Source organism: Cucurbita maxima, unplaced genomic scaffold (assembly GCF_002738345.1).
Source record: "Cucurbita maxima cultivar Rimu unplaced genomic scaffold, Cmax_1.0 Cma_Scf00035, whole genome shotgun sequence".
In the NCBI taxonomy this organism is placed as follows: domain Eukaryota; kingdom Viridiplantae; phylum Streptophyta; class Magnoliopsida; order Cucurbitales; family Cucurbitaceae; genus Cucurbita; species Cucurbita maxima.
In genome coordinates, this window is record NW_019272051.1 from 435686 (window position 1) to 453543 (window position 17858).

The following is a 17858-nucleotide window of genomic DNA, read 5'->3' on the forward strand; positions in this document are numbered from 1 at the left end:
TTTTTTTTTTTTTTTTTTTTTTTTTTTTTTTTTTTTTTTTTTTTTTTTTTTTTTTTTTTTTTTTTTTTTTGTTTTGTCGGTTGATTGGGAGGATCAACGGTAGAACAGCTGTTGAACGAACAAAATCCGCGATTAATGTAAGATCTGAGCTGACGACGGGCAGATTATGATGGAATTTCAAATTAGCAATGGTTGAATTTCAACTCGTTTAGATTTTAGAATGCTTCCAGTTCTTGAATCATAGGATTGAGCGCGTTATTGGGTATCAGTTTGTAAAATTGGGGTTACATTGTGCCTCTTGAGTTGGAAGGTTTTTACAGTGTAATTGCTACTGTTTGACTCATACGATGCCTCTTTTGCAGCCACCCGTAGAAAATTATGCCAACCCGAAGACTTGTTTCTTTCATGTCTTTTTTAAGGTAAGGCTATGTAACTATGATGTCAATGGATTTCATTCTTGAATGATCTCTGGGCTTTCTGAGATTTATGTGATCGTGGTTCTTCTTTTTCAGGCTGGCGCATTGGCTTTTTACATTCTTTCCTCTCTATTTTTCAGCAGTTTTGTTATCATTTTTGTGGTGACTGTTTTTCTCGCTGCTCTCGACTTTTGGGTTGTGAAGAATTTGAGTGGACGTATATTGGTCGGTTTAAGGTGGTGGAATGAAATAGATGATATGGGTGAGAGTGTGTGGAAATTTGAAAGCCTTGATCAAGAGGTGAGTGTTCTAGTTCTTACATTTTCAGAATTTGCTTCTCCTTTGTGTTACGAGGACAACATTTTAAATGCCTGTTTCTCACTTCTAATGCTCATGGATCCTTGGTTATTCTTTAGTCATTGGCTCGGATGAACAAAAAAGATTCCTGGCTGTTCTGGTGGACCTTGTACCTCACGGTAAGAAAATATAATGATCCCAAATATCGTGATAATTTGATATTATGTTTGCGATATTTTATCTAACAAGGTTGGTGATTTCGAGAAATAAATTTTATCATACCGATACGAGTGAATGTCAGAAGGTATGTTACCTGAAAGAGAATAGTGCTTCATTCGTTGCAGTTATACCTGAAAGAGAATAGTGATTCATTCGTTGCAGTTAACGTACATGTCTAAAGCTTAGTAAATCTGGAGACAGGCCAGTCACTTTGATTTTATGTTTTCTTTTGTTGATGGCAGGGTGGGGGAAATTAAAGAAATTACGTGTTCAAGAAAAAACCAATTTTATGTTATGTTTTAAATTTTGTTTTCCCTCAAAGTATGCTGTGGAATTTAATTATTATGCACTGAAAAAAAGAAGATGAAAATAGTTGGATACAAAAGATTTAATATTTTGAGCTGTTTCCTTCTTGATAATAACTTGTAAAAGAATTTTGTTAATTAGAAAATCATTTTATGTTTTGGAAAACTGATTCCCAAACTAGTTGGACTAAATACACATAAGACATATAAATTTACATTACTATTGACTGATTTTCTGGATCAGCTGGTCTTAAAATTTACATTTATTCAAAGATGCAAATATAGTGGTTAAATTATAAATGATAATTAATGCTCTTGAACTAAAAAATTAGTCACTTACCTTAGAACTGATAGAACCAGGAAAAGTGTTTTGTAACACCCTCTTGATAGTTTCTCTAAAGAGTGGATTTTCTTCATTTTGTAATTTGATTTAATCAATTAAATTTTCTGTTTCTTGTATAAAGAACAATGATCTTCAATATTCATGTATGCTTATGCTTCTGAACCTATGAGTAACAGGCAGTTGCATGGACTGTGCTGGGCATATTCTCGTTGATAAAGTTTCAAGCTGATTATCTCCTCGTCGTAGGAGTTTGTTTGACTTTGAGCATTGCAAACATTATCGGCTTTACAAAATGTCGTAAAGGTAAGCAATGCGTTCCATGAACTACAAAAATCCTATAGTGTTCGTACAAGCACTACAAAGCCTGATTTATTATAGTAATCTCTCTGTCAGTAATAGCTTCTGATTCCACGAAAAGCTTCTGAATTTTTTTTGAAGCTTTTAGAAAATTGTTTCTAAACTTCCAGGGATATATCATTGTGAAACCCTGCCTGCTGTTTGTTATTTTGTTAGCTGGCTTTATATTTCAGTCATTGTTAGAAGATATTGAGTTCAGTAGGGACTTGATGCTTAAATCTTTGCCATGGAAAGGATACTTACTCTAGCCAGCCATGGCAGCCCGTGCTCCTAAGATCATAGAAGCAATACTGTAGAAAAAAGAAGATTTGTTGCAATGTAGCTCCATAGGAACCATAAATAGAAAGACGTGAAATATTAGCAAAAGTAGAGATCTTAGGAGCAATAGAAAGGAATGTCATAACCGGGGTGGGTGAAGGTTCAGGAGCAAGCCTGCTTCGGTAGTGATAGTCACTTCAAAGGAGATATGGAGTCGGAGGGGGTTTTTCTTTGGGGCTTGAGAGATGGAATAGATAGGACCCCACAAATTGAGAATTTGCCACTGTGGAATTCACACGAAAGGGAATGAGGAGCATGTGAGGATATGAGAAGATAGATATCTCTATTTTGTTTGTGACCTTTATGCTTGTTGTGGACCTTAGTAACTTGTAATGTAGTTCTTAGACACATAGACATGCATAGCGATACAAATGATTCATATATGTATGGTTAGTGCCTAATGTATTCAATGCATCAACTTCTTCAATGAACCCCTTAACCATTATTTTTTTCTAGGAACCGAGTTGCATGGACGGAACGAAATATTTAACATGAGGCAAAATCTTATTGAATTAAAAGTATGTGATCAAAAGACAAGCAATCGGATGATTATAAAGAAATTTAGACAAGGAACTTGATGAATAAGCCACGAAAATAGTAAAATCCTATTAGTCTCCCAAGAGATCTCCAAATTCAGACGCTTCCCCTAGAATAGTTTAGATCCCAAAATGCCATAGAAATTGTTCATCCTTGAACATAAGTGGAAGACCAACCAAAAGATGAACAACAGCTCCTTAACGCCTCTCGGCATGGCCGCTTCAAGTTAAAAAAATATCAGACGACCTCCACTCAGGATCAACTTTTTCTTCATACCTTTTGCACATAATATACTGGGGGAAGAATGAAATTGATGTTTGTGTGCATAATTAATGGAAGTCTTTTTTTCTTTCAGTTGTCGTTACCCTTTTCCTAACATTTTCAGGACATCCATTATAGGGCCGTTCTTTAGTTCAGCATCCCGCAGTCTCCTACTACTAAAATAGGCGGAAGGGGTTTAGATATAAAAATTAAATACCCGTCTTGTCGTGCATTATATATATATTCTCACACATGCACACGTATGTATGTATTCTTTTGATAAATGTCTCTGCATTGACATGAAACAGCTTTCAAATGGGACGATTTCTGGCATTGGAGAGTTCGTAGGATACTTTCTTAGATAGGCCATCACCATGATTTTGAGCCATGTTCTCAAAGTTGTTCGAACAAACAACTTTTCCCTTACCAATTACAGCCATTTTAGTACTACTACTGCACATGTTATGTATTTGCCAACTAATTAGGCACTCAAACTGATAGTTCATAACTGCCGGGGAAATTGCACCCACCTTTCTTAGACTCATCAAGCTTGTAATGTCTTAAGTCCACTGCTAGCCGATATTGTCCTCTTTGGGCTTTCCTTTTCGGGCTTCCCCTCAAGATTTTTAAAACACGTCTGCTAGGAAGAGGTTTCCACACCCTTATAAAGAATGATTCGTTCTCCTTTCCAACCGATGTGGGATCTCACAATCCACCTCTGCAAACCCATGTAACTCATGAGCTAGGGACCTATCATTAAAAACATCATAGGATAGTAGTATTTTATTTCCTAGATCTTAGGTCAGGATAGGATGTTTTTACTTTTATTGTTTATTTATTTCATTTAATATTTTGTTATGTTATTTTAAAAATGTTTTCGAACACGCAAGTCTGTGACAATGTTTTATGATGAAGTTTTAAATGTTTAATCCTGTGTAAGAGCATAGGTTATGATGACGGTAACAAATTTAGGTTAGTAGCAATCTCGGATCGTTACAATTAGATATTGCCACTCAGTCGTGGGTTGACTTAAATTTTTGTAATTCTTACCCAGCCCTCTTTTTTCTTCTTTACATTCTTCTCCTAAGACTGATTTAGGCATGATGAAATTATTGGCATTTGGGCTGATGGTGTTGCTAATAACTTTCAGATGCGAAGAAACAGTTTCAGCAATTTGCCACGCAGACCATTGCTTCTCAGTTCTCTTCTACATTACAATCAGCCTTTAGTGTTGTATGAGGCGTCCATACCATATGTGAATGAAAGCAGACGGAAGCGCAAGAGATGTGTTGAGCAGCAGCTCTCAGGGCATGTAAATATGCATTGTTTTAGGCATTACTGGATTGAACTTTCTTTTTTGGTTATACAAAGAAAAATATTGAATAACTTTGTATGTCTCCCTTTTACCAATGTTTTGTATTGTGATGATCCAATGAAATGAATCGTAGAAAAAACATTAATTTTGCTATATACCTATAATACTTGTGGGTGCCTGCCATGACATTCAGACAGTTAGGTAGCACTCTATTCAAACTTGCTTCATGCCCTAGTCATTTAAGATCTCCTAATGAGCAAGGTGGGGTGTGTTGCCCATGTTTCTGGTAGGTTACCTTACTTGGTAGGAGGTCATGGACTAGACTATGTTACAAAGGATGCATGAAACATTGAACATAGATATCCTTACGGAAGGATAGCAGGAGGAGATGCATAAAGCCATGGACTCAGGTATTAAAACTCAGACGGTCGCGATGGTGCATTAAAACTCTAGACATAGGCTATATTGCAAGGGGCACATGAAACCTTGGACATATAACATGTTCATGTTCTTTGTTGATGATTGTTGGGAGAGAGTTTGGAATGATCTTGAGTTTATAAGTAAGGAATACATCTCTATTGGTATGAGGCTTTTTGTGGAAGCCCAAAGCAAAGTCATGAGAGCTTCTGCTCAAAATGGATAATATCATACCATGGTAGAGAGTCATGATTCATAATCTGTTTCACCAACCATAGAACCTAGCTGTGTTAGTGCATCCTCAATACAAGTGGTCAGCGAGTTCAATGATATGTTTTCAAAGGAGCTATCGGGATTGCCTCGAGATCTTATTGACTAGAGAAAAATTAAGAGTTAGAAACCAGATGTTCATCCTTTTCCTTTGACAATATTATTCACTTGGGCTACTATTTTTTTCACATTTGGTTTGAAGATTAGAAAACTTGGGACACTAATTTCATTTCATTTATTTCTTTTTCCTTTCATTTTCTTTCATTCATTTCTTCTCCTTTCATTTTTGTCGTGTATGTCTACTTTCTTCATCAATGTTTCAGAAATCTATGTGCTGAAATCTATGTAGGGCCTCCGAAGGCTTTTGGACTCCTGAAAACGATAGGGTTGCAGTTTATTTTGGTCACTTGGTAAGTGCTCATTCAGTTTGAGATCAACAAAATGAATCCATAGCTTAGTTGTAGAACATTTGACGGCAGATCAAAAGGTTATTGGGACGGCAGATCAAGAGGTTACTGGTTAGGTTGGGTCCTTTCATTATTTCTTTTTCCTTTCATTTTTATATCGTTTGCATGGATAGAAATGTGATCACATATGGTTTTGGACCTGGGTTGGTCCCTATGGTTTTGGACTCCTTTAAAAGATTGGGTCACAATTTGTTTTGGTCACTTACCACCAAGTGTTCACTAAGTTTGAGATCACACAAAATGAATCCATAGCTTAGTGGTAAAATATTTGATTGCAAATCAAAAGTTTACCAGTTCGAATTGAGCCTTTACATTTATTTCTTCTTTTCCTTTCTTTTTTATTTCTTTTTTGTTTGAGACTCAGTGGTAGAGTATTTAACTGCAGTTCAAAATGTCACCGGTCATCAATTCAAACCTGATTGGGCCTTTTCACTCATTTTTATTTTCTTTAATTTGTCACCAACACTATTCTTTATTTTATTGGCATAGAATGAAATATGATCAATTTACGAATGCTCACTAAGTTTGGGTTTGCATGAAATGAAATGTGATCATTTTTCGAGTGCTCACTAAGTTTGGGATCACCCAAAGTGGGTTCATAGCTCAATGGTAGAACATTTGATGGTAGATCAAAAGGTCACCGGTTCGAACCTAGTTGGGCCCTTTCACTCATTTCAATTTCCTTTAATTTTTGTCATGAACACTATTCTTTATTTCGTTTGCATGGAATGAAATGTGATCCGAGGGCTTACTAAGTTTGGGATTATTAAAAATGGGTTCATAGCTCAGCATTTGAGGTCACTAGTTGGGCCCTCAATTTTACTTCCTTTAATTTTTGTCAGGAACACTATTCTTTATTTTGCATGGAATGAAATGTGATCACTTTTCGAGTGCTCACTAAGTTTGGGATCATTCAAAATGGGTCCATAGCTCAGTGGTAGAGCATTTGACTGCAGATCAAGAGGTCATCGGTTCATCATTCAAAATGGGTCCATAGCTCAGTGGTAGAGCATTTGACTGCAGATCAAGAGGTCATCGGTTCAAACCCGATTGGGCCCTTTCACTCATTTCTATTTTCTTTATTTTTTGTCATGAACACTATTTTTTATTTCGTTTGCATGGAATGAAATGTGATCACTTTCTGAGTGCTCACTAAGTTTGGGATCATTCAAAATGGGTCCATAGCTCAGTGGTAGAGCATTTGACTACAGATCAAGAGGTCATCGGTTCGAACCCGGTTGGGCCCTTTCACTCATTCCTATTTTCTTTATTTTTTGTCATGAACACTATTCTTTATTTCGTTTGCATGGAATGAAATGTGATCACTTTCCGAGTGCTCACTAAGTTTGGGATCATTCAAAATGGGTCCATAGCTCAGTGGTAGAGCATTTGACTGCAGATCAAGAGGTCATCGGTTCGAACCCGGTTGGGCCCTTTCGCTCATTTCTATTTTCTTTTGACTGCAGATCAAGAGGTCATCGGTTCGAACCCGGTTGGGCCCTTTCGCTCATTTCTATTTTCTTTATTTTTTGTCATGAACACTATTTTTTATTTCGTTTGCATGGAATGAAATGTGATCACTTTCCGAGTGCTCCCTAAGTTTGGGATCATTTAAAATGGGTTCATAGCTCAGTGGTAGAGCATTTGACTGCAGATTAAGAGGTCATCGGTTCGAACCCGGTTGAGCCCTTTCACTCATTTCTATTTTCTTTATTTTTTGTCATGAACACTATTCTTTATTTCGTTTGCATGGAATGAAATGTGATCACTTTCCGAGTGCTTAATAAGTTTGGGATCACCCAAAATGGGTCCATAGCTCAGTAATAGAGCATTTGTAAGTTTAGCATTTGACTGCAAATCAAGAGGTCACCGGTTTCCTTTCACTCAATGGGTCCATAGCTAAGTGGTAGTGCATTTGACTGCAAATCAAGAGGTCACCGTTTTGAACCCGGTTGGACCCTTTCACTCAATGGGTCCATAGCTCAGTGGTAAAGTATTTGACTGCAAATCAAGAGGTCATCGGTTCGAACTCGGTTGGACTCTTTCACTTTCTGGGTCCATAGCTTAGTGGTTGAGCATTTTGACTACAAATCAAGAGGTACATCGGTTTGAACCTGGTTGGGCCCTTTTACTCATTTCTATTTCTTTTAATTTTTTTCATGAACACTATTCTCTATTTCGTTTGCATGGAGTGAAATGTGATCACTTTACGAGTGCTCACTAAGTTTGGGATCACCGAAAATGGGCCCATAACTCAGTGGTCAGTGGTAGAGCATTTGACTCCAGATCAAGAGGTCACCGATTCGAACCCGGTTAAGCCCTTTCACTCATTTTTATTTCTTTTAATTTTTGTCAAGAACACTATTTTTTATTTCGTTTGCCCAGTTGAGCCCTTTCACTCATTTTTATTTCCTTTAATTTTTGTCATGAACACTATTCTTTATTTCGTTTGCCCAGTTGAGCCCTTTCACTCATTTTTATTTCCTTTAATTTTTGTCATGAACACTATTCTTTATTTCGTTTGCATGGAATGAAATGTGATCCCTTTCCGAGTGCTCACTAAGTTTGGGATCACTTAAAATGGGTCCATAGCTCAGTGGTAGAGCATTTGGCTGCAAATCAAGAGGTCACTTGTTCGAACCCAGTTGGTCATAAACACTCTTTTCGAGTGTTCACTAAGTTTGGGATCAACTAAAATGGGTCCATAGCTCAGTGGTAGAGCATTTTGAACACGGTTGACACTATTCTTTATTTCATTTGCATGGAATGAAATGTGATCCCTTTCCGAGTGCTCACTAAGTTTGGGATCACCCAAAATGGGTCCATAGCTCTGTGGTAGAGCATTTGGCTGCAAATTAAGAGGTCACTTGTTCGAACCCAGTTGGTCATAAACACTCTTTTCGAGTGCTCACTAAGTTTGGGATCACCTAAAATGGGTCCATAGCTCAGTGGTAGAGCATTTTGAACACTGTTGACACTATTCTTTATTTCGTTTGCATATAATGAAATGTGATCACTTTCCGAGTCTTCACTTAGTTTAGGATTACCCAGAATGGGCCTATAGCTCAGTGGTAGAGCATTTGACTTCAGATCAAAAGGTCACCGCTTCAAACCCGATTGGGCTCTTTCTTTCACTCATTTCTATTTCCTTTAATTAGTCCATAGCTCAGTCGTAAAGCATTTGACTGCAGATCAAGAGTTTACCGTTTTGAACCCGATTGGGCCCTTTCTCTCTTTTCTATTTCCTTTAATTTTTTTCATGAACACTATTTGTTATTTCATTTGCATGCAATGAAATGTGATCAGTTTCTGATTGCTCACTAAGTTTGGAATCACCCAAAATGGGTTCATAGCTCAGTGGTTGAGCATTTGATTACGGATCAAGAGGTCATTGGTTCGAACTTGATTGGGTTTCTTTCACTCATTTTTATTTCCTTTAATTTTTGTCATGAACACTATTCTTTATTTCGTTTGCATGGAATGAAATGTGATCACTTTCCGAGTGCTCACTAAGTTTCGGATCACCCAAAATGGGTCCATCACTCATTTTTATTTCCTTTTATTTTTTGTCATGAACACTATTTTTTATTTCGTTTGCATGGAATGAAATGTGATCACTTTCTGAGTGCTCACTAAGTTTTAAATCATCCAAAATGGGTCCATAGCTCAGTGGTAGAGTAGGCGACTGCAAATCAAGAGGTCACCAATTCGAACCCAATTGGGCTCTTTCTCTTGAGTCTCCTTTTAATTTTTGTCATGAACACTATTCTATATTTCGTTTGCATGGATTGAAATGTGCTCATGGCTGCTTTTGGACACTGAAAATATTTCGTTTGCATGGATTGAAATGTGCTCATGGCTGCTTTTGGACACTGAAAAAGATAGGGTCACAGTTATTTTAACTATATTAGATGTCACTGGTTTGAACTTGGTCATCAATGTTTTAGAAATCCATGTAGGGCCTCATGGCGAATTTTGGTCTCCTTTTTCGTAGTTCATTTGGTCACTTACCAAGGGTTCACTAAGTTTGAGATCACACAAAATGGGTCCATAGCTCAGCCTATAGAAGATTTTTGCGTAGATCAAGGTGAACATCTAAAATAGACCGGGACACAGGGTCCTAGTTTATTTCCAATTCCGAACATATCCTCGCATTTATTAGAATAAAACTGTAACATGAGAGATCACACTTACACAGAGGTCACTAAGGTTGGTTACTTACTGAGGAATCACTAAGGTTAAATTGATACAAAATGGGCCTATAACTTAGTGATAGAACATTTGATTGTAGTTTAGAGGTCATTGGTTTGAATTTGTTTGGCCCCTTTTATTTATTTCATTTTCCTTTTCATTTTGCTATGGACACTTTTCTTTATGTCGTTTGCACGAAAGGAAATGTGACCACATATCCTAATATTTGGTAGAGAATGTCTCTGTTTTGTAAACGAACACTTGACCTACCTACAGCATTATGCCAAATTGAATGGTAATAACGGTACAACTTTAAAAAATGACATAAAAAATATATTTGTGGTAGATGCTATGAAATTCATTCTAACTAATGAATGTCCTCAAGTAACTACCGCTAATGTTACCCGAAATGTTTGTGATGCATATGATTGTTGGATAACTGCCAATGAAAAGGCAAGAATCTATATTTTGGCAAGCATATAACTAATGTTTTAGCCGAAAAGTTAGAGAGCATGACTACAACATATGAGCTGATGGATGTTTGGAATGAACGTTTCATTCAAGTACGCTATAATTCTTTTACGAATTTAAAACCAAAACAACATTTAAAAGATGAAAACAAAACATTAACTAATTGAAAGAAGGGTTTGAATTTTATTTTAAAAAACTAGGGATTGGGTATGGGATACAAAGAGACCATATTAAATACTAAAAGATTGACATCTTAATATAGTACCCTTTGGGATTGCACAGTGTCATGATCATGCTTGTACAAGGCAGAAACTCTTGTCTTGTACTACTTTATCGCTTTCTTTTACTGCTTTCATGTTGTAATATTTTCTTTTGTTTTTTCCAAGAGTATGATGTTTCGACGAAATCATGGCTACACCTGGTAGACATGAAATGCCTCAAAATGTACTTTAGGGGAATGCGACTAGTTCTCAAATTATCCCTACTCGAAAGTTATATACTCAAATTATCCCTACCCGAAAAGTTATATACTGTTTAAGTCGTTGTTGACTTTTTGCTTGCATGCCATATAGCACCACTCTCAATCTCTCTCTCATTCTTGCTTTCAAACTCTTATTCTAAAACATCCCTACCCTGTTTTCTAAGATATCTTTTCAAATTGGGGTCCGAGGCTTGAGTATACGTTGCCCAACTGTAGGCAACGCGATCCAAAGTTGGTTTGGCTCACTCAGTGCTGAGAGTGGGTGCCGCACAATCACCAAATCCGCTACCAAGAAAAGGCGATTGTGACAGTTGGTATCATAGCCTAGTTGACTCCAAAGTGACCTGATAGACATGTCTGCAACCAAACGGTTGAATAAGTTCCACGTCGACTAACTAGTCGAAATTGTGGTGGGTTTCGAAGTGTGTGGACATCCAAGAGGGTCGATGCATAATAGACACTTGGAAAAGACTAAAACATGAGTTTTGGTCTAAATTCTTCCCACGGAATGTTGAGATCATAGCCAAAAGGAAATTTCAAGATCTTTAGCACACGGGTAGCATTCGAGGGTGTGTTAAATAATTCTTGTTATTCATGTTAGACATCCGACAGATATACGAGCTAGATAAGATCTTATAGTTCATAGAATGATTGAAGCCATGAGCGAAGTCCAAACTTTATGAACACGACATAAAAGACCTCTCAAGACACAAGACGAAACCAAGCCTCTTCGAGTGGAGGTAATCGCAACCATACATCCTATGTAGAGGAAACCACAAGGTATATGAGTGCTCAAAGAAGGTGTCACTACAAGCGTTCCAAGCCGCATTAGACGGGACTAAGACACAAAGTCTGAGGGTTAAGAAGTTGAAAAAGTGTTGAAAATAGAAAGTCCTTGGATGGGAGCCCTAAAGTTCCTATTTGCACACCAAAAGAAGACCGGGGAGCAAAAAGAATCGATTGAAAAAGGTCTCATGTCCATAGAAGTATGGATGAATCACAAATTGGACAAGAGTACGATGGTCAATTCAAGAGCCACCCATAACTTCATGATCGAAACTGAAGCAAATCTGTTGAACATCAAGTGGCATCAAGACTCGAGAAAGATGAAGGTCATCAACTCTGTGGCCCTACCAATCTTTGGGATAGCGAGAAAGGTTGCCCTCAAGTTAGAAACATGGAGTAGTCTAATGGACTTTTTGATCATCAAAATGGACGATTTTGATGTGGTACTCGGTATGAAATTCCTATTGAAACATAAAGTGATTCCCATGCCTTTGGATAAATACTTAGTCATAACAGGATCAACCCTTATCGTTGTTCAAACAAGCTTCAAAAAGCCCGATGGAATCAAGATGATTTTGGTGCTCAAGTTTAAATGAGGTCTTGTGTGTAACGAACCAACGTTCATGGTCATCCCTATGGTTGAAACTGAGGGAACGGTTGAATTCGTTCCCATAAAAATACAACGCATACTAGAAAAGTACCGCGAAGTAATGCCAGAGAGTCTAGCGAATACCTTACCACCTCGTTGGGGCATAGACCATAAGATTGAACTGATGTCTGGGTCGGAACTCCCAGAAAAGAACGCCTATAGAATGACTCCACCTGAGTTAGCGGAGATACGAAAACAACTAGATGAACTACTTACTATCGGATTCATCAGACCTGCGAAAACTCCCTATGGAGCCCCGATGTTATTTCAGAAGAAGGACGGGAGTCTTTGCCTATGCATAGACTACCGCGCCCTAAACAAAATCACGGTTAGAAATAAGTATCCTCTGCCCATCATTACAGACTTTTTCGATCGACAACATGGCGTGACGTACTTCTCGAAACTTGACTTAAGGTTAGGATACTATCAAGTTCAAATTTCCGAGGGAGATGAGCCCAAAACGAGTTGCGCCACTAGATATGGGACCTTTGAATTCCTAGTCATGCCTTTTGGTCTAAATAATTCCCCTATCGCATTTTGTATATTAATGAACCAAGTCTTCCACGAATATCTCGACATAGTGGTTTACAGCTCCACTATGGAAGAGCATCAACACCACCTGCGATTAGTTTTCAAAAAGTTGAGAGAACACCAACTATATGTAAAGAGGGAAAAATGTGTGTTCGCGCAACAACAAATTAACTTTCTCAGACACATAATCGAAGCAGGCATGGTGGGTATGAACGAAGAGAAAGTCAAAGCCATCAAGGATTTGAAGACCCCCTCTCTAGTGACAGAAGTGCACTCCTTCCTTAGGTTAACAAATTATTATTGACAGTTTGTTGAAGGATTCTTGAAGCGTGCAAGTCCCCTGACTGAACTACTGAACCAGGGAAACAAGTGGAGTTGGACTCCATGTTGGTAAGAAGCCTTTGACAACTTAAAGAACGCCATGATGGAAGGGCTAGTTTTGGGGATTTTCAACGTGAAGAAACCCTTCGAAGTCGAAACAGATGCGTTAGACTTCGCCCTATGGGGCGTCCTACTGTGAGAGGGACAACCCATTGCATACGAGAGTCAGAAGCTAAATGAGGCAAAAAGAAGGTACGCAACATCCGAGAAAGAAATGCTAACAATAGTCCATTGTTTATGAGTTTGGAGGCAATGCCGGTTAAATAAAAGCATGAGGTTTCCTTATTTATCTTTTACACTTTTACTCGGTTATTGAATATTTTCTTTTGATCATTTGACAAACACCTAGAATGGATTACCAATTTTTTAGATGACCATCTTTGACAAGATTTACTTGCCACTTTAGGCCATTTTTAGGATAAGCTAATTATCTAGAGAGGTGAATCAAAGAAAATCACTATTTTTTTAGTAAATCAAATCTTAAGATTTCTTTCTCTTCCATTTTTTGTTTTCATTTTCTTCCAACAAATTTCCTTAGGCCATTTTTTACTCCATTGACGATTTTCTCTCAATTGGCAGAAGTCAACGAGTGATATCAGAGGCTGGTTTAATCCACCAGCGGTATATCATTGCAGAGGAGCAAACTTTATCAAAAGTTAAGTTGATTAACTCAACTGGTTATAACATCAACCTTGTTGGGTTTTATGTCCTAAAACTCATAATAAAGTTATTATTGATGTTTATTCAATAAAGATTGTTATTGAATAAAGTGAACTTTACGATCATTAATCTAAATCCAATAAACTAAGAACACTCTGGCTGAGTACCTTATTTTGGGACACTATGGATGCGGCCCACTTTTGTATATGATATAAATAATGTGATCACTAAATTGTACATGTGGAGACATGTGAGTAGGGGTGTCCTATGCAATGAGTATTGCATAAGATCGGACCATGAAGAAAATCACTCTCTCTTTATAATGTCGTTTACTGTTGAGACTGATTTTCTTTTCATTCGATTACCTAGGTAACTCGATCTTAATCCTGAGCTAACCATGAACTCCTGTTCATTCGAAATTATCCTTAGATTTGCATGGGTGAGAGTGGCTCGAGTTCGCCGACTTAATAGGTCTTCCATTTCAGGGTTAAGACTGGATGAATAGCTGGGGACATGGGGTGCAAGATGGAATTCGCTCCTACCCACTTTTACGGATAGAAGAGAGGTAGTTCCCTTAAGTACTGACTCCAGGTCTTGAACAAGAGGCCCCACCCACTCATTGGCCTGAGAGGGATTTGGTTTACTAGTTGGACCACAAACCAATTGTTCATAAGAGGATCAGTGGGACATAAAGAACAAGAAGTAACTTCAAAGGTAAAACGGCTAATTGACCCAGCTCTAGTTACGAACAACCTGTGAAGGATCGACTTACTAATCATGGTTATATCAAATGGACAGAAATATATCTATAGTGAGGGGAGTGCAACTACTAGGCTATAGTGGAGTGTCCTAGTAGTTAACGAATGTTGGTTAACAAGGTTAATGAGTTTAACCAGTTAATCTTGGATCATTGGAGCCCATGATTATAGGTCCATTAGGTCCCTCTGCCAGCTCATATCGGACTAAACCATAGAACAGTGTGACGAGTGAGTTCGAAGTGTCGAATTCAAATTAGGGAATATGCGCTACATATATACGATATATTTAACTACATTTTTGTTTTATTTACGAATTAAACAAAAAGAGAGAATTTGAGATATTTAAATAAGATTTAAATATCTCAATCCATTATGTGTCGGAATTGATTGAGATTGGCATTGGAATTAATATTAAATATTAATTAAATAGTTTAATTAATTATTTAATGTTACTTTAATTTGAAATTAATTATTCAAATTAATTGTTGAATTAAAATGGAGAATGTCAAAATGTTGACTCCATTTAATGGAAAAATCATGTTAGTGGAATTTTGAATGTCAAAATTTGGTTAACTCAGACATGCATGCTTGCCACATAATCCCAAACATTTGAGTGGAATTTTGAGTATCAAAATTTGGTGATCTCAAATTTGCATGAACATGCAAACATGAATCTTTAAATAGAGTGATCATGGTACATGGAAGGTCTTCTTCCTTGAAAAAGACCTTGAGAAAATTCTCACAAGCTCTCTCTTCATATATGTTAAATCCCTCCCAAGTTTAGTCACTCACCGGATTCCACAATCCTGTTCTAAGACCGGAGGATAGTGGAGAAGACACTAGTGGTGGTTCGAAATCGGTTCATGAGGAAAAAGGAATTTGAATTACACAAGGTTAGTATTCAAATTCATTAAGTTTTAATACTTATGAACATGCTAGTTATCTATTATAATTGATGTTTTAAAAGTGCCTAAGATCCAAATTGTTTCCGTTGTGTTATATTAACACCATCAAACCTAACAACACACGAGTCTCAGGTTAAGTAGAAGAAAATACAAAGCGCGAAAATACCCACATCGTGGGGTCCATCTCGGGCAACCTCACTCACTCCTCCACGCCGCCGTTGAGTGCTGGCATCTCCATCACCGTCACTAAGAGGGTGGCGCCGTGAAGACGAACATCGAGTTGTCGTCGAGCGAGTGATAAGGGAGACGACTACCTCTATGAAGTACCCGATGTTGACGAGGTATAACTATAACGAGTGGGCCTTGTTGATGCGCGTCAACCTACAGGCGCAAGGGTTGTGGCACGTTGTCAAGCCGAAGGAAGGAGAAACGATCGAGTACTGGGAGGATCGGCTGGCGTTCACCGCCATATTACAGTCTCTGCCTCCAAAGATGTTGGCGTCTCTCTCCACCAAGCGCACCGTGCAATCGACCTGGGAGGGAATCAAATCCCGTCGGGTTGGTGTGCAACGAGTGCGGGAATCCAACATCGAGCAGCTGCAGAAGGAGCTCTCGAAGATCCGCTTGAAGGATAGCGAATCTGTCGATGACTTTTCAATGCGGATCACGGGACTCGCCAACAGCATCACCACTCTCGGTGGGAGCATCAGTGAGACAGAAATCGTGAAGAAGATGCTGCAGGCCGCCCCCGATCACCTCGGAAAGTCGTGATTTCAATCGAGACATTACTCGACATGAATGACCTAACGGTGGAAGAGGTGATCGGATGACTGCACAACGTCGAGCAGCAGAAGAAGAATGCCGCTTCAGTTGTCGACAAGGAGGGTCATCCACTCCTCACTGAGGAGGAATGGCTTGCACACCTAAAGCTCCGCCACAACACCAACGAGAGCAACATATCCTCCAACCGCAAAGGCGGTAGCCATGGAAATCTCGCGAGCACACGCGGGGAAAGAGGGGGATCAAAAGAAGAAATTGACCGATAGCGGGCCAATTCAGTGCTCGAACTGCGGGAAGAAGGGCCACCTGAGCAAGAATTGCTGGAGCAAGCTTAGAAACAAAGAGAAGACTCATGTGGCTCGATCCGAGGAGGAAGAGCCGGCTCTTTTCATGGTGAGCGTCGAACCCAAGGAAGAGCTCCAGCTAGGCGTAACAAAGGCACCAGTTGGGGAGCCAATTCAACTGAAGGAGGAGCGAGTGTTCACTAAGATAGGCGAGAGGGGCGAGTAGCATGAGCACTGACAATGGGTCCTCGACACAGGGGCAACAAACCATATGACCAGGGCTAGATCCGCATTCCCGAGCTCGACTCCGGGATTTGTGGGACAGTAAAATTCGGCGACAGCTCTGTCGTCGAGATCGAAGGGCTCGGCACAATCCTGTTCATTGCAAGGGAGAGCGAGCACTGCAAGTTGAACGGCGTCTACTCATCCAGAGGCTCAAGGCTAACCTTGTGAGCCTGGGCCAACTCGATGAGGCCAACTGCTTCATTTCCATTGAGCGCGGGCTACTCAAAATGTGTGATGATAGACGACGGCTTCTCACGGAAGTTCGGCGCACGACAAATTGTCTTTACATCCTGGAGTTGGAGATAGAGCAACCAATCAGCCTCTCGGTCAGGACCGAAGAAGTAGCTTGGAGGTGGCATGAAAGGTACGGGCACTTGAACTTTCCTGCTCTACAAAAACTACACAAGGGGGAGATGGTGCATGGTTTGGCGGCAATCGAAGGCATGAACAGGCTGTGCGATGGGTGTCTCATCGACAAGAAGAGGCACACCCCTTTCCATCTCAAGCATCTTACCGCGTCGGTGAGCCGTTGGAGCTCGTGCACGGTGATATCTGTGGGCCAATCAAGCCGACGACCCCAGGCAGCATGACCCTCTTTCTCTTGCTGGTCGATTACAAAAGCCGCTTCATGTAGCTGACACTGCTACAAGCGAAAAGTGAGGCAGCAGAGGCGATTAAGTGCATTCAAGCGCGAGCGGAGGCCGAATGTGGTAAGAAGATGCTAATGCTACGCACGAACCAAAAAGGAGAATTCACCTCAGCGAGCTTCGGTAAGTACTGCGACGAGCTCGGCATGCAGCGGCAATGAACGACGCCCTACTCCCCCCAGCAGAACGGGGTGGTGGAACTCCAAAATCAGACCATCGTCGGGACAGCAAGGTCATTGTTGATGACGGCCAGGATGTCTAGGAGGTTCTGGGGAGAGGCGGTAATGATGACCGTCTATCTCCTCAATCAATTGCCAACACGAAACCTCGACGGGAAGATGCCACATGAGGCTTGGTACAACAAAAAGCTAGCGGTACATCATCTCCGAGTGTTCGGTTGCATCGCATACATGAAGGTAGCACATCCCCACCTCACCAAGCTCGATCCCAGGGGGCTGAAGGTCGTCTTCTTCGGCTACGAACTTAGGAGCAAGGCGTACAGGCTCTATGATCCTGCGGGGGGCGGG

The 17858-nt window shown here is 39.6% G+C and overlaps 1 protein-coding gene and 7 non-coding genes across 8 annotated transcripts in view; all 8 read left to right on the forward strand.

The window, feature by feature from the left end:
• The window catches only part of LOC111467929 (Golgi apparatus membrane protein-like protein ECHIDNA), a 5543-nt gene extending 987 nt beyond the window's left edge, over window positions 1–4556 (forward strand). Inside the window, exons 2-6 of the mRNA XM_023113032.1 lie at window positions 363–419; window positions 513–716; window positions 833–892; window positions 1757–1883; window positions 4204–4556. Coding sequence (XP_022968800.1) covers window positions 363–419; window positions 513–716; window positions 833–892; window positions 1757–1883; window positions 4204–4292 — 537 coding nt within the window. The 3' untranslated portion in view covers window positions 4293–4556. The remainder of the gene's footprint in view (window positions 1–362; window positions 420–512; window positions 717–832; window positions 893–1756; window positions 1884–4203) is intronic.
• A 1953-nt stretch (window positions 4557–6509) lies between these two features.
• TRNAC-GCA lies at window positions 6510–6581 on the forward strand. The gene has a single exon. It is a non-coding gene; the product is annotated as a tRNA-Cys (tRNA).
• A 116-nt stretch (window positions 6582–6697) lies between these two features.
• On the forward strand, window positions 6698–6769 carry TRNAC-ACA. Its single transcript has one exon. It is a non-coding gene; the product is annotated as a tRNA-Cys (tRNA).
• Window positions 6770–6885: 116 nt separating this feature from the next.
• TRNAC-GCA lies at window positions 6886–6957 on the forward strand. The gene has a single exon. It is a non-coding gene; the product is annotated as a tRNA-Cys (tRNA).
• A 183-nt stretch (window positions 6958–7140) lies between these two features.
• TRNAC-GCA lies at window positions 7141–7212 on the forward strand. The gene has a single exon. It is a non-coding gene; the product is annotated as a tRNA-Cys (tRNA).
• Window positions 7213–7493: 281 nt separating this feature from the next.
• TRNAC-GCA lies at window positions 7494–7565 on the forward strand. Its single transcript has one exon. It is a non-coding gene; the product is annotated as a tRNA-Cys (tRNA).
• A 539-nt stretch (window positions 7566–8104) lies between these two features.
• On the forward strand, window positions 8105–8176 carry TRNAC-GCA. Its single transcript has one exon. It is a non-coding gene; the product is annotated as a tRNA-Cys (tRNA).
• A 400-nt stretch (window positions 8177–8576) lies between these two features.
• On the forward strand, window positions 8577–8648 carry TRNASTOP-UCA. Its single transcript has one exon. It is a non-coding gene; the product is annotated as a tRNA-Sec (tRNA).
• The last annotated feature ends 9210 nt before the right edge of the window (window positions 8649–17858 follow it).